Source organism: Myotis davidii, unplaced genomic scaffold (genome assembly GCF_000327345.1).
Source record: "Myotis davidii unplaced genomic scaffold, ASM32734v1 scaffold38, whole genome shotgun sequence".
In the NCBI taxonomy this organism is placed as follows: domain Eukaryota; kingdom Metazoa; phylum Chordata; class Mammalia; order Chiroptera; family Vespertilionidae; genus Myotis; species Myotis davidii.
Window position 1 is genome coordinate 5,561,867 of NW_006291383.1, and position 13,230 is coordinate 5,575,096.

At 51.0% G+C, this 13,230-nt stretch overlaps 1 protein-coding gene across 4 annotated transcripts in view; it reads right to left on the minus strand.

The window, feature by feature from the left end:
- Positions 1–328: 328 nt before the first annotated feature.
- Positions 329–13,230, minus strand: part of EPB41L1 (erythrocyte membrane protein band 4.1-like 1) — a 49,091-nt gene continuing 36,189 nt past the window's right edge. Inside the window, exons 17-24 of one of the 4 annotated variants that reach the window (XM_015564454.1) lie at positions 12,789–12,890; positions 10,468–10,548; positions 9,731–9,916; positions 5,900–5,986; positions 5,004–5,087; positions 2,635–2,715; positions 2,186–2,302; positions 341–881 (exon numbers count right to left, since the gene is read on the minus strand). In XM_015564454.1, coding sequence (XP_015419940.1) covers positions 804–881; positions 2,186–2,302; positions 2,635–2,715; positions 5,004–5,087; positions 5,900–5,986; positions 9,731–9,916; positions 10,468–10,548; positions 12,789–12,890 — 816 coding nt within the window. In that variant the 3' untranslated portion in view covers positions 341–803. Of the gene's footprint in view, positions 882–2,185; positions 2,303–2,634; positions 2,716–5,003; positions 5,088–5,899; positions 5,987–9,730; positions 9,917–10,467; positions 10,549–12,788; positions 12,891–13,230 lie in introns of all 4 variants that reach the window. The other 3 variants (XM_015564455.1, XM_015564457.1, XM_015564456.1) reach the window with 3 other exon arrangements.

The following is a 13,230-nucleotide window of genomic DNA, read 5'->3' on the forward strand; positions in this document are numbered from 1 at the left end:
GTTGTTAATGTAACCACATGCTATTCTGATCTCCTTTAGGACAAGGACTGTCTTTTACTTATTGCCGTCTTTCCAATGCCCAGCAAAATGCCCTGAACATAGCAACTACCCAAAACTATGTAACAGGTGGCATGTCATTCTTGCCTTTTTTTACTCACAGATGGTCAAGGGCTAATAAAGTCATATAAATGCGATCCTTCTCAGTTTCTTTCTCAAGATGGAAAATCTGAGGCCCAGGTTCAATGACTTAGCAAGTTGATTAGAATCCAGAGCTCCTTGCTTTGGAACAGGCCAGTTATTTTTTCCCCATTTACTTAAAATTTTGTAAGTAAGAAAGCTCTAGGGCGCTGGGTAAGTGCCACCCTCTGGCTGGCGGGGTTTGAGAGACAGGCCCTGTGGAAGGAGGCAGGCCAGTGGGAGATCATGGAGCAGAAGCCACACATCTGGCCTGCGAGGTTGCAGAGAAAAGAGAAGACTATGTGGGATAAGTGTGCTTTCCATACTCACAGCAAGACCTTTAAGAAGGAAGAACTTCCAGAAAGGGGCCAAGTAGAATGGAGCAGAGAGATGTCTCTGGAGGATTTGGGGAGAGAAGATAAAGGCCAGCAAGATGGAAACCCAGGTGGGAACAGGGCCCTGGGCACCTGGCTGGTGGTGGAGGGTTACGGTCTGACTTACTCAGGACCCTCATCCCTAAACATGGCAAAACCTCCAGGAAAAGGAAGCAGGTCCACACGGCCACGCACCTTCTGCCTGCGAGACACCGCCCTGGTATGCTGCCCCCAAATTCACTTATGGAAGCCCTAATCCTCAAGAAGAGGGCATTTGGAGGTGGGACCGGAGGTCATAAGGGTGAAGTCCTCATGAACGAAAATGGTGCCCTTGTAAGAAGAGACGAGAGAGAGATTATCTTTGCTCTCAGCCATGCGGCCTGTTCCAAATTGGCCTGTTCCAAAGCAGGAGCCCTGGGCTCTAATCAACTTGTTAAGTCACGGAACCTGGACCTCAGGTTTTCCATCTTGGAAAAGAAACAGAGGAGGATCGCATTTACATGACTTTATTAGCCCTTGACCATCTGTGAGTGAAAAAAGGCAAGAACGACATGCCACCTGTTACATAGTTTTGAGAAGACAGTTGTCTGAAAACCAGAAAGTGGGCTCTCACCAGGAAATGAGCTGGCCAACACGTTGGCCTTGGACTGTCCAGCTCCTACAACCGTGATAAATAAATGTGCGTCGTTTAAGGCCCCAGTCTGTGGTATTCTGTTGTAGCCGCTCAAACTAAGAGCCACAGATGTTGTTTAATTATTAGAGCAGCTCCACTTTAGAGATGAGCTCCCATTTGTAGATGAGGAAACCGAGGCCCAGGGAAGTTCACCTGGGCACGCTGCTGGCAAGGTGTTTCTGCGCCAAAGCCTGGCTGTGTTCCTTCTGCTCAATTCTGCTGTGTCCTGAGGGTTTTGTATTTTAAGTTTGCTCACCGACTAATACAATGTAAACAGGATTCTGGCTCCATGGGATGCCTTTAGAAGTACCGGGGACACCTAAAGTGTGCCATTTGCATTTATTCTTCTTGGATTATTGCCACAGAGTCCGAATGAGCAGCATTTTGTTAGCCTACTTTGAGTTAATAGTAATAATAGTCATAATTAACTTCTATCCAGCACTTACTAACTGCCAGGCACTGTGCTAACTACTGCAGATGTCCCACCTCAGTACCCGTTGACAATCCTGTCTCCCCTTTCCTACCACTTCTGATTTACTGGGTCTAGGGCATGGATGGGCAAACTTTTTGACTCGAGGGCCACAATGGGTTCTTAAACTGGACCGGAGGGCCGGAACAAAAGCATGGATGGAGTGGTTGTGTGAACTAATATAAATTCAAAGTAAACATCATTACATAAAAGGGTACGGTCTTTTTTTTTTTTAGTTTTATTCATTTCAAATGGGGTGGATCCGGCCCGCGGGCCGTAGTTTGCCCATGGCTGGTCTAGGGCCTTAAACCCCAAAGAACCCAGGAACCAGGCTTCTGCCCCACTGTTATTCATGATGTCTGGTGGGTGGGGGGGTCAGAGCTGTGACAGGGACCAAGCCACAGGGTGGGTTCTCTGATGGAAACCACGCTCAGAGGACCTTGCCACAGTTCCCTCCTCCCTCTCACCGCTACTGAACCTCCTGAGCCTTACCTGTGGCTTCTTGTCCCTCTCCTCCGGGGATGGGTCTGTTTCTCTATATACGACAGCTTTGGTTACCAGCATGTCCGGATGCTGAAGTTTGGCCTCCTTGATGGCCAAAGCCAGGGCCTGGTGGGAAAGAGCAGCAAAGTGAGGAACCACAGAATATCAAATACGAGAGACTATGGAGACCAACAAGCCGCCTACTGCACAGCTTGCAAACAGGAGGCCCAGGGAGGGGCAGTCGTCAAAGAATTAAAGGAAGAGACTAGAGCCTGAGTCTTCTGGCTCCTCCTGAATCCCATTCAATGTCCTTTCCTTGGGGGCCCCTTGTCTAGATAGGATGGGCAGAAAGTGTACATCTTCTTAGCCCACAAGGGTAACCATCCATGAGTAACCCAATATGGCAGGGATGGGGGACTGGGCAGTGCCACTGGGAGTAGCGTTCCTCATTCCCATACCTGGTCTTGATCAACATCTTCGTCCCCAGTAATAATGATTCGCTTCTCGATCCTCGTCTCAGAAAACCCTCCTTTCACAGTCTGCAGGGGGAGAGAGAGGCAAGGTCAGCCTTGGGTCCTGCTGGACCAGCAGCTGTGACAAGAGACCTGTCCAAAGTATCCCTCAAGGGCATGGCTGGATCCAGCAGTCACCTCTCCTGGCTCCCTCAGATTTTTCCTCTTCTGGTTGTGGGACTTCAGACTGCAGATCTAGCCTGGTGGCCACCACTGTCCAAGCACCACACTGTCCCCTCTAGGTCTCCCAAGCCCAGATCAAATGCTCTCCCTGACCCTGGTTGGCAATCCTTCCACCTTCCTGCCTAGGTACTGCCCGAACACCAGATTCATCTCTCTCATGGTTCTGGGCCTCTGCCCTTTGGCGACCTTTTGTGCAGGACCTGGCCTTGCTCACCAGGCTGGAACTCTTGGGGACAGGAGTGTCTTTTGTTCATCTCTGTATCCCCTCCTCCCCACCCCTCTGTTCAGCCTGACCAGGACAGGTGCTAAATGCACGTTTGTTGAATGAACACATGAATGAAATGTGAATGGTGACAAGGTTCTACCTTAAATGACTTCAAACCACAGTATGAGAGAAATTTCGTTGACAATACTGGTAACCACCACTGTTTTCTGAAGGGGCAAGTTTGGGCGTAAGTTTAGAAGTAGAATTGCTTGGCATATTCAAGGAGGGTGGTGGCTGAGAGAAGTTCTGGCTGGAGTCAGAAGTGGGCAGAAAGAAGCGGGGAGGGGAGGGGACTCCCAGTTGGCAGGGCTAGGAGGGACTTCGGGAAAAAGAGTTTTCTGAGCTGTATTCGGTGGGGTGTGTGATAGAAAACCTTCCCATAAAGCCTTCAGTGAAATAAATGTTGCTTACTAACGCTTTTGGTGAGAGTGGGTGGAGTGGGGACTGTGCAGAGGTGCTGAGTCCTACAGAGGAGGAGGCAGGGCTGGGGCAGTGTATGGAGGGCCAGTGCCACCTATCAGACTTCTTCAGATAGCTCAGCAGAACCTGCAACTCAACCTGGCTCCCTGGCATCTCTCCTTCAGGCCTCCATCCCTGGCCTGGGACCCCTCCTGCCTCCTTCTGGCTACTCAGTCATGAACGTGCCAGGACTTCGGGAAAAAGAGTTTTCTGAGCTGTATTCGGTGTGGGGTGTGATAGAAAACCTTCCCATAAAGCCTTCAGTGAAATAAATGTTGCTTACTAACGCTTTTGGTGAGAGTGGGTGAGAGTGGGGACTGTGCAGAGGTGCTGAGTCCTACAGAGGAGGAGGCAGGGCTGGGGCAGTGTATGGAGGGCCAGTGCCACCTATCAGACTTCTTCAGATAGCTCAGCAGAACCTGCAACTCAACCTGGCTCCCTGGCATCTCTCCTTCAGGCCTCCATCCCTGGCCTGGGACCCCTCCTGCCTCCTTCTGGCTACTCAGTCATGAACGTGCCAGCCAGCCTTCAGCCCTGTCTTCATTGGCTGAGTCACGGCTGACGCATCAGGAACGCCTCCCTTCTTGGCCATTCCTCTTCCTTCTCCCACTCTGACTCCCACCCTGGCCAAGGCCCTCCATCCCTAGTCTCTCCATCACTCACTCCCTTCTTTCTCCCATCACCCTGCACATCCTGGTGGATCTAATCACCTCTCCTTAAACCCCTTCTCACTGGCTCACTCCCCAGTTAAGAAACATTGATGGTTTTCCAATAACTCTCAGACCAGGGCCCTCCATCGCCACAGTTGTCCTGGAATTTGTGTTATTTGTCTCTATTCTGCTTCCTCTGGCCCCAGTCCAACCCAATTTCCCACGGTTATGCTGCTTCTGGCTACCAGAGAACACTACTCCTGTTTCCCACAACATGCATTGCTTACAGACCCTCCACTAGCCCCTCAGAGTAAAATCTGCTCAGTGAACAAATAAACAAATGCAGTGTCTGCTACCATCTTCTGCACTGCGTAGTACGCCTGCCACTGTCCTCTCCTCCCCTCACAAGTCCTCCCTGGATTTCCAAGACCCTGCGCAAACCCCACTTTCCCCAGAAGATCCTTCTCACTCTTTGAGCCTTCCTCATATCACCCCTCTACATCCCTCCGGCACTTAAGGTCTGTAAGATGCAAATGCTATGGTCCACAGTGACTTCCAAGGAGATGGTCTCGTCCCCCAAGCCTGACTGTCAGTGTTGAAGAGCAGGTCCATGCCCAGGACAGACCGTAACACAGACCAAGCGCACGGCTCTCCTGGAACTGGCAATGCCACAGGTCTTCTCTGTCCACGTGACAGTGGCAGTGACCTTCCCAAGCCCCACAGCCAGGCTGGGCCCTGTGGCACCTGCTGCTACTCACTTTAGTAACATGGGTGGTGGTGGAGGTGGAGAGGGTTTCCGCGGTGGCGCCGTAGGTGCTGGTGAGGACATCTTTCCCGATGATCTGCAGAATATAACCACCCCCCGCCCGGGATCAGGTGAGGATGCTGGCCGCTGCAGGGTGGGTAAACCAAGGGACAAGTTGGGGAGGGATCCCATGAAGGTGGGCTGGGAAGCCAAGATGCTACGAACCACTGAATCTAAGAATTCAGGAATACTGGACTCTTCAGAGTGCTAAACCCACAAAATTCTCAAAGCCTGGAATCTAAGATTCCTAGAACCTGAGATTCCTAAGGCCCAGAATTCTAACATGACCCTAGAATTTAAGAATCCTGGCATCTTAGAAGAATGACCAGAGGGATTCAAGGTGGAAACAGAGTCCCCTCTCAATCCCCCACCCTTCCAGAGCGGGGAGTGTGTTCTCTCGTGGGCTAGATGATGTGAATGACAGATCTGGAGAATACAGGAGTTGCAGGAGACCTCACAGGGACAGACATGGCTCACAGGGCAGCCACCGACAGAGCCAGGTCCAGAAGTCAAGCCTCTGGACTCCTAATCCATTGCTCCTCCTGGTCAGTAAGGAGAGCAGATGCAAAAGAGCTACCACATCACAGGCACCGCCAAAGGGAGGCACCACTTCACCCCCACATTGCCAATGCCCTGCTTGGGGTCGGGGGAGGAACGGAGGGCAATGGACGAGACTCTGGTGGGCACCAGGGAACCTGTGGGCATCTGAAAATGATATCGTTTCCTGGTGCTGCATTCGAAAGGGAAGCCTTCTGGGCTCCACGCTGCACTTGCTACAGGCCACCTGCGGACCCGGGTCCACATATTCAGAGTGGAGTCCCCTAGCCTGAGCTGGCCTTGCCCACTTACCGGAGAAAGAGAACGGATTTCCGTGGCCACCGTCTGTGGGCCTGGGATCATGGCAGCTGCCCCCTTCCCGGACTTGAGACTGTTCTCCTGGGGAAACAATAGTGCTCAGATGGCCAGATCTCAGGTGGGTCGCCCCCAGGATAGCCAGAGCACGTGGCCATGTAGCTCTCATGGCCACAGGGTTAACATTAGAGGCAGAGAGCTGAAGGCATCATTTGGCCCAGTCTCCTCTCACTCGTCACCCACTCACTCATGCACACACTTACACACTCACTCACTCATTCATTCAGCAAATATTTGCGGAGTGCCTGGCATGAGGGACACTGTGGTGAACAAGACATGGTTCTGCTCTCGGGAAGCACTAACAAAAGGGCTGAGACATGCAGGTTCTCACCCTGGTCCTGCCTTGTTCTAGCCACGTGACCTGGGGCAGAGCCACCTCCCCTCTGTGGGCCTCATGATTGCACCTGGAAAAGGGCAGCCCTGCCATGTAGGGTCATCAGTGGCAACCAATGTCCCACCCTAGTCTCCCCGACTCTGCTGATGACGGGGGAGGCTCTGTGTGAGCGGGGGCAGTGGGCATTCTGAAAATCTCTTTACCTTCTGCTCAATTTTGTTGTGAATCTGCTAAAACTCCTCTGAAAGTAAAGTCTTAAAAAATATGTTCTTAAAATGGGACCCCTGCCCTACTCCCACAGAGACATTATGAGGCTAACAGAGGAGAAAGAGCTTTGCACATGGAAATCTACAGTGTGAACACGGTATAGGCTGGCTACTAATAACATCATAATAACTACTGTGTTCTGAGTCCTTGAGATGTACTCGATATTATCCTAAGAATGCACTGTCTCATTTAGTCATCAGAACAAATCATTTTAATATTCCTGTTTTACAGATGGAGACTGGAGGGCCAGAGAATGTTAAGTGGCTTGTTCAAGTTCCCCAGCAAGTTAGTGACAGAGCCCGGATTTAGACCCATGTTCGTCAGGCTCCAGTCCAACACGCTCCTTCCACACGCCCCTGCCCTCTGAGTTCCCACCCGTGAGCCGGCTCTCCTGGTCCTACACTGGGTTCTGACGGGCAGATATTCCTGGAACTGGCTCCAGATTTACTGGCCCACATCTGGCAAGAGGCCTGGCTGCCTGCCTCTCCCTCGCACTTTCTGCACCATCTCAGGGCTCAGCCTTGTCTGTCCAGGGGCCGGAGATGTGACCCTTCTGCAGCTGCCCAGGGGCTGAACCTGGTCCTGGTCTGTGCCTGGTACACACCCGGGCCTCTGCCTGCCGGGGGGAGCGTGAGGAAGGAGCCCTCTGTCTGTCTTTGCCCTGACTGCTCAGCCTGCCTCCAGGTGAGGCTGTCAGTGACCTGGTCACCTGGCACTCCATCCACCTTTGTCGGATAGAGTCCCCAGAGGTGGCATTTGAAGCAGGCCTTAGAAGGACAGCCTTCCAGGTTCAAGGCTTCCTTTCCTCCAGCTTAGGAAGCAGCCAGTAGCCACTCTGAGCCCCTTCGGGCCATTCTCCCCAAGCTGCCTCTTGTGCCACTGCTTCCTCTTCTCCAGGCAAAGCCTCGCTTCCACTTTTACCCTGAAAACAGAAGCCACTAATAGGGACACAGGTCCTTGAAAAACCACCCGCTCCACCTGCCTTTCCTAGTTCTCGGACTGTCTTCTCTCTCACCATCTCTACTCTGGACCCTTCCTCCCAGGGACGCAGGGCTCTCCTCCTCCCATCCTCTCTCTGGACCACCTCAGCCACTCAAGGTTTCCTCATCAAGGCCACTGTCCCCCGTCCCTTTATCTGCATCCCAGATCCTTCTTGAGCCCTAGGCCTTTAAAACCAACTGCATCCTAGACATTTTCCTTGGAAATGCCCCACAGGGCCCACGGACTCATCGCTGCCTCCTCTCGCCCCAAAGAGCATTCCCTCCAGTGCTCTGTTTACATCTTCTCAGGCTGGAGGGGCGTCACCTGGAGGACTTGTGAAAGCACAGACGCTGGGGCTCTCCCCAGTTTCTGAATCAATAGGTCTGGGTGGGGCCCGAGAAGCTGCCTTTCGAATGGGTCCCCAGAACCAAGCTTTCAGAACAGCTGGGCTAGTGAGCAGCATCACCAGCCCATCTCTCCTCCTGTCACCAAAACATTCTACCAATGACCAAATCCTGTACTTCCCTCCTCCACGTATCTTGTAACCCTATCCCTCTCCTTGGCATCCACCTCCTCATGCTCTGGCCCTGCACCAGCCCCTGAACTAGTTCCCTGCCTTCTCTTTTGGTCTCTTAATGGCACATAGACTCAGGGGCACTGTCTCCTTCAGGGCTGGATTCTCAGCTCCTGGCGCAGTACTTCACACGGCGTGGGTGTTCAGTAAATATTTGCTGAGGACAGGAAAGAAGTGGGAGGAAGGAGGAAGGAGGGAGGGGGAGAAAGAGGGAAGGGAGAAAAATAAAAAAGACCCATGCCCCAAGGGAAGGAAGTTTACTCCAGTCATGTTGCACACAGGTTGTTAGAGTGGTCATTCTAGAATGCAAACACTTATTTTGATGGCATCATGTCCCCACTTAAAAAATTCAAGTAATTCTCCATCGTGTCCAGGATGAAGTTTGAACTTCATCTGTGATGTTTGAGGCCCTTCAAGCCCTGGCCCAGCCTTCCTTTTCAGCCTCTCCTCTCCCAGCGCCCCCCCACCCCACCCCACTCAACACTTGACATTTCACTTCACTGACTAAATGCTATGCTCCTTCACATCCTTGCCTTTGCACCTGCTGTTCCCACTACCTGGAATGGCTTCTCTTGTAATTGTACCTTAATTTATCCTTCAAGCATAGCTCAGATGTCACTACTCAGATAAAGCCTTCCCCGGCTCCTATGGTGTCACCCATACCTCTTCTCCTGTACCCCCTAGGAGACACTGTTCCAAGAAGGCAGGAAGAAATAACAGCTGCTCACATGACAGACCACTTACTACTTGCCAAACTCTTCTGAGGGCTCTGCACAGATTAACCTTAGTCCATCCTCACACCAATCCTGGGAAGGATGTGCTATCAGCCCTCACCCGACTTGATACAAGTGGAAACTGAGGTGTGAAGAGGTTCAGGTAACTTGCCCAAGGTCATCCAGCCAGGAAGTGGGAGAGCTGGGCCTTGTTCACCACTGTGTGCCTAGGTCCTCAACACAGGGCACAGCACATTCAATGCGCCCATGATTATTCTTTGGAGGAATGAAGTCTAGCAGGTAGTATCTTTTCTTCAACTCTGTATCCCTATACCGGGCAGGAAATATAGGCTAATAAATGTTTTTGGAACAAATGAATGGATGGATGGATGATGAGTGAATGAATGATGCAATTGCCTGCTTGCCGTAGCATGAATTTAAATTTAGCCCTGTAAGCGTCCTGATGCCACGCAGCAAAGGGTTGAGGGGAGAGGAGGAACTGAGTGACCGGGGAAAAGCGTGCAAGCTGGAACTGGTTTGAGTTTATTTGTCTTAAAGTCTTTGTTCACTCAAAACCTACCTCCAGGTAGTCTAAATTAATATAATTTTCTTCCTATGTGTATATCAGGGGGGTGGCAATAGAAAACACTTGAAAACAACTTCCAACAGCTCAAGACAGATCTGGCCCAGGCAATGATACCTGGCCCTGCCCCTGCCCCTGCCCCAGCCCCGGTCTCTACCCAGCCTCAGCCCCATGCGGCCAGTGTTCACAATGGTCGGGATGAGGGAACAGAGCAGAGGGGTTGAGGTGGACAATAGGGCGTCTGGAGTCAGAATTGCCTGTGTTTGCCCTGGCTCCACCACTTACTGGGTCTGTGACCCTGGGTAAGTCATGTTACCTCTCTGAACTCTGGTTTCCTCATCTGTAAAGGGCACAGAAAAGAAAGAGCGTCCTCCTCACAGTTTTTGCGAAGACCAAGGAGATCACTGCCTGGCACCAAAACCTGGGTGCTGAGTGCTATTGGTTCTGTGTCATCATTGAAGGATCTGATGTTGCTGGACCCTCTCAGGAATCTGTGAACCAGCTAGGATAGGGATTATTCCCATTTTTACAGATGAGGACACCTGAGGCCAAGGACCTCCCTTCCTGGGCCAGACAGCAAATAGGGAGCAGAAACACGGCTCCCTCGGAAGATAATCTAAACTCCTGAGCTTCCAACTTAGGTTCACTGGACGCCATCTACTGACCGAGGCAAGGAAGTGGCCGGAGATGGAAGAAAATGTGCAGCTGCTAGAAGGATGCGCCCTCTGGTTGGACTTTCAGGCACAACCCTCAGGCATTGCCAATAAGCAAACAGCACCATCCTCCTAACTTTACTGCTGCTGCTGGGCTGAGATGGCCCGGGTAACCGAGCCCAGGAATTGCACCTCCCATAGTATCCCATTTGGAAAACTGAGTCTGACCAGATGACCTGTGGCAACTATGGTGCCAGACAGTTTGACTGTATGTCCCAGACCTGAAGCAGGGAGGGCAGATGAGGATGTCCTGAAGCAGCTGGTGGTGTCAGCTTGTTATCTGGCTATTTCTGGGGCAGGAAGGCTGGTCAGAGAGAGAAGTCTCCTGGGTCCTACTTACCATGGTGGTTGATATGGTCTCAGTGGTGATGGAGGGAGCAGTGGTTATGAATTCCTTCCCCACTAGGGCAGTCCCATCCACCTGTGGTCAGAGGAAGGAGTCATCAGAGAGGGACACAGAGAGAAGCCAGATTCACCTGCAGCATCTGCCCCCTGGGCTCACGGCAATCCCAGCGACAGAGTGACAGGCTGTGTGAGTGAACGTGCGCTAGGGGCACGTGGGTGTTCGCACACAGACTGAATTACAGACGGGCCTCACAGAGCCTCCAGTTCACTTCAGTCATCTTACTTGATTGACAAAGGAAAAATAATCCTAGACAATTTGATCAATTCTATCCAAATTTTAATGCATGTATTCTTTGACCTGGTGATCCCATTGCTAGGAATTCACTACTGGGATATAAATTTTGAAAACTTTGCCAAGAAGTATAGACAAGGCAGTGCACCGCAGCACTCATCGTTAACTGCGGACGAGGAAAACAAGCACAGGTCCATCGATGGGAGGCTGTGTGGAAAACCAGGGTCCCCTTCGGAGTGGAACTAAGAAGACCAAAGTGGGTCCACATATGCCAGCAAAGGTCGATCTCCAAGAAGATTGTTAAAAAGGTAAGGTGTAAGACAGAACAATCTCTTTCCTGTAGAATTTTTAAATATCTGGAGATGTAAGTATACACATTGGTATATGCATACATATTTTTCTGGGAGGAATCAGAAAAAATTTCATTTAGTTCTGTTTGAATTTCATAACTGTGAACATTTTGATGTCAGGAAGGGTTACTGAGTTGTGGAATTGGGAGCCAATTTTGTTTTCTTTTTATTTCTCTGCATGAAAGCAAAACCCACGTTACAAAACAGGCCAGAGGAGGAACACGTTGCCTGAGGTCACCGCTCGTCAGAACTCAAGAGTCCCGACCCAGGAGTCTCGACCACTGCACTACCAGCCTCTTCAGCCCCATGCGTGTTATAAAAGTGGGAGGGAAAATTCTGGAAATGGCAGCGTTCCCCATGTTGTGTTGGTTTACGTTGTTCTTCAGTTCTTAAGACAAAGACTGGTCTCCAGGGAAAGAAAGCCCTCAGCATAGTAGCTCTCTGGCCAGAAAGAACCAAGAACCACATCTCAATTTTGAAAGTTTAAAAACCACAGAAGGAACTTCGGAACCACCTGTATCAATTCATGACAGCTTCTCTGGGGTACTCAGTGTGTTTCCTCTCACTAAGACAGCGGTTCTCAACCTGTGGGTCACGACCCCTTTGGGGGTCGAATGACCCTTTCACAGGTGTCGCCTAAGACCATGGGAAAACACATATATAATTACATATTGTTTTGTGATTAATCACTATGCTTTATGTTCAATTTGGAACAATGAAGTTGGGGGTCACAACGATTTGGGGTCTCTTCCCCCCTCCCATTTAGTCATTTTGCCAATCTTATGTGGAACCCTCGTGCATAAAAAAAAACGACCCAACAGGAGCCATTGTGACTGAAGCTGGCTTGGGGTCTCACATCTTCTCTTTCCGAGCAGGCCCTGCGGTACATCAAGAAACCTCTCGCCCTGGCCAGTTTTCTCAGTGGTTGGAGCATCAGCCATGGACCGAAGGGTCATGGATTTGACTCTCAAGTCAAGGGCAAGTACTGAGGTTGCAGGTTCGATACCCAGATCTCTCTCACTCCCCCCCCCCCCTTTCCTCCATCCCACTCTCTCTAAAAATCAGTGGGGAAAAGTATCCTGGGGTGAGGATTAACAGCAACAAAAAAGAGAAGCCTTTCCAACTCCTTAGACCAGTGATGGCGAACCTATGACACGCGTGTCAGAGGTGACACGCGAACTCATTTTTTTTGGTTGATTTTTCTTTGTTAAATGGCATTTAAATATATAAAATAAATAACAAAAATATAAATCTTTGTTTTACTATGCTTGCAAATATCAAAAAATTTTTTATGTGACACGGCACCAGAATTAAGTTAGGGTTTTTCAAAATGCTGACATGCCGAGCTCAAAAGGTTCGCCATCACTGCCTTAGAGCAATCTGAAAGCCACAGTCCTAATCCACTGGCCACTGGACCTACCACGCCCCGAAGAGCACAGAAGAGATATGATCATCCCACGTAATGGATGGGGACGTTGAAGCACTAAGTGGTGTAGTCTGCCCACTCCCACAGCTCAGGAAGGACAGTAAAGGACTCAAGAGCATCAGCGCTAAAATGGGGGTTCTGGGGGAGCCGAGGTGGCCAGGGTTGGCCAAGGGGCTTTGTCATGGTGCTGATCCCACCCCGAATGCCTAATACCTGTGGCTCGGGGAACACTGAAAGGCACAGGGTACCTGGGTGTCCACAGTGGTGACTCTGGTCTGCAGCACAGCCTCTGGCTCGATCTTCTTCCTGATGGCCAGGCTGCTGACGGTCATGGTTTCCGTTTTCACGGGCTGCGCGGAGATGAGGAAGAACACTTTGTAACTCGAGCCCCGGCATGGCTCCTGTCACAGGCAGCTGAGGCGTAGGGTCAGCAGGTTATCTCTCACCCTACAGCTGGCCAAGTCTCCAGAAGAGTACACAGGTCAGGGCAAAAGAGGCCTGGTGTGATGTTACCGACAAACATCCCGGGAGGAGAGCCAGAACCACCAGCAGCCACCGGACAGGCCTGCCCGGGACCCTGCAACCACCTAACCTCATGGTGGCCACTAGTATATGCTGTTTTTTTAGAGGACCATTAAGAGAACATCTACTATTTAGTGAATGTGCTGTGTGCCAGACCCCATGGTAGGT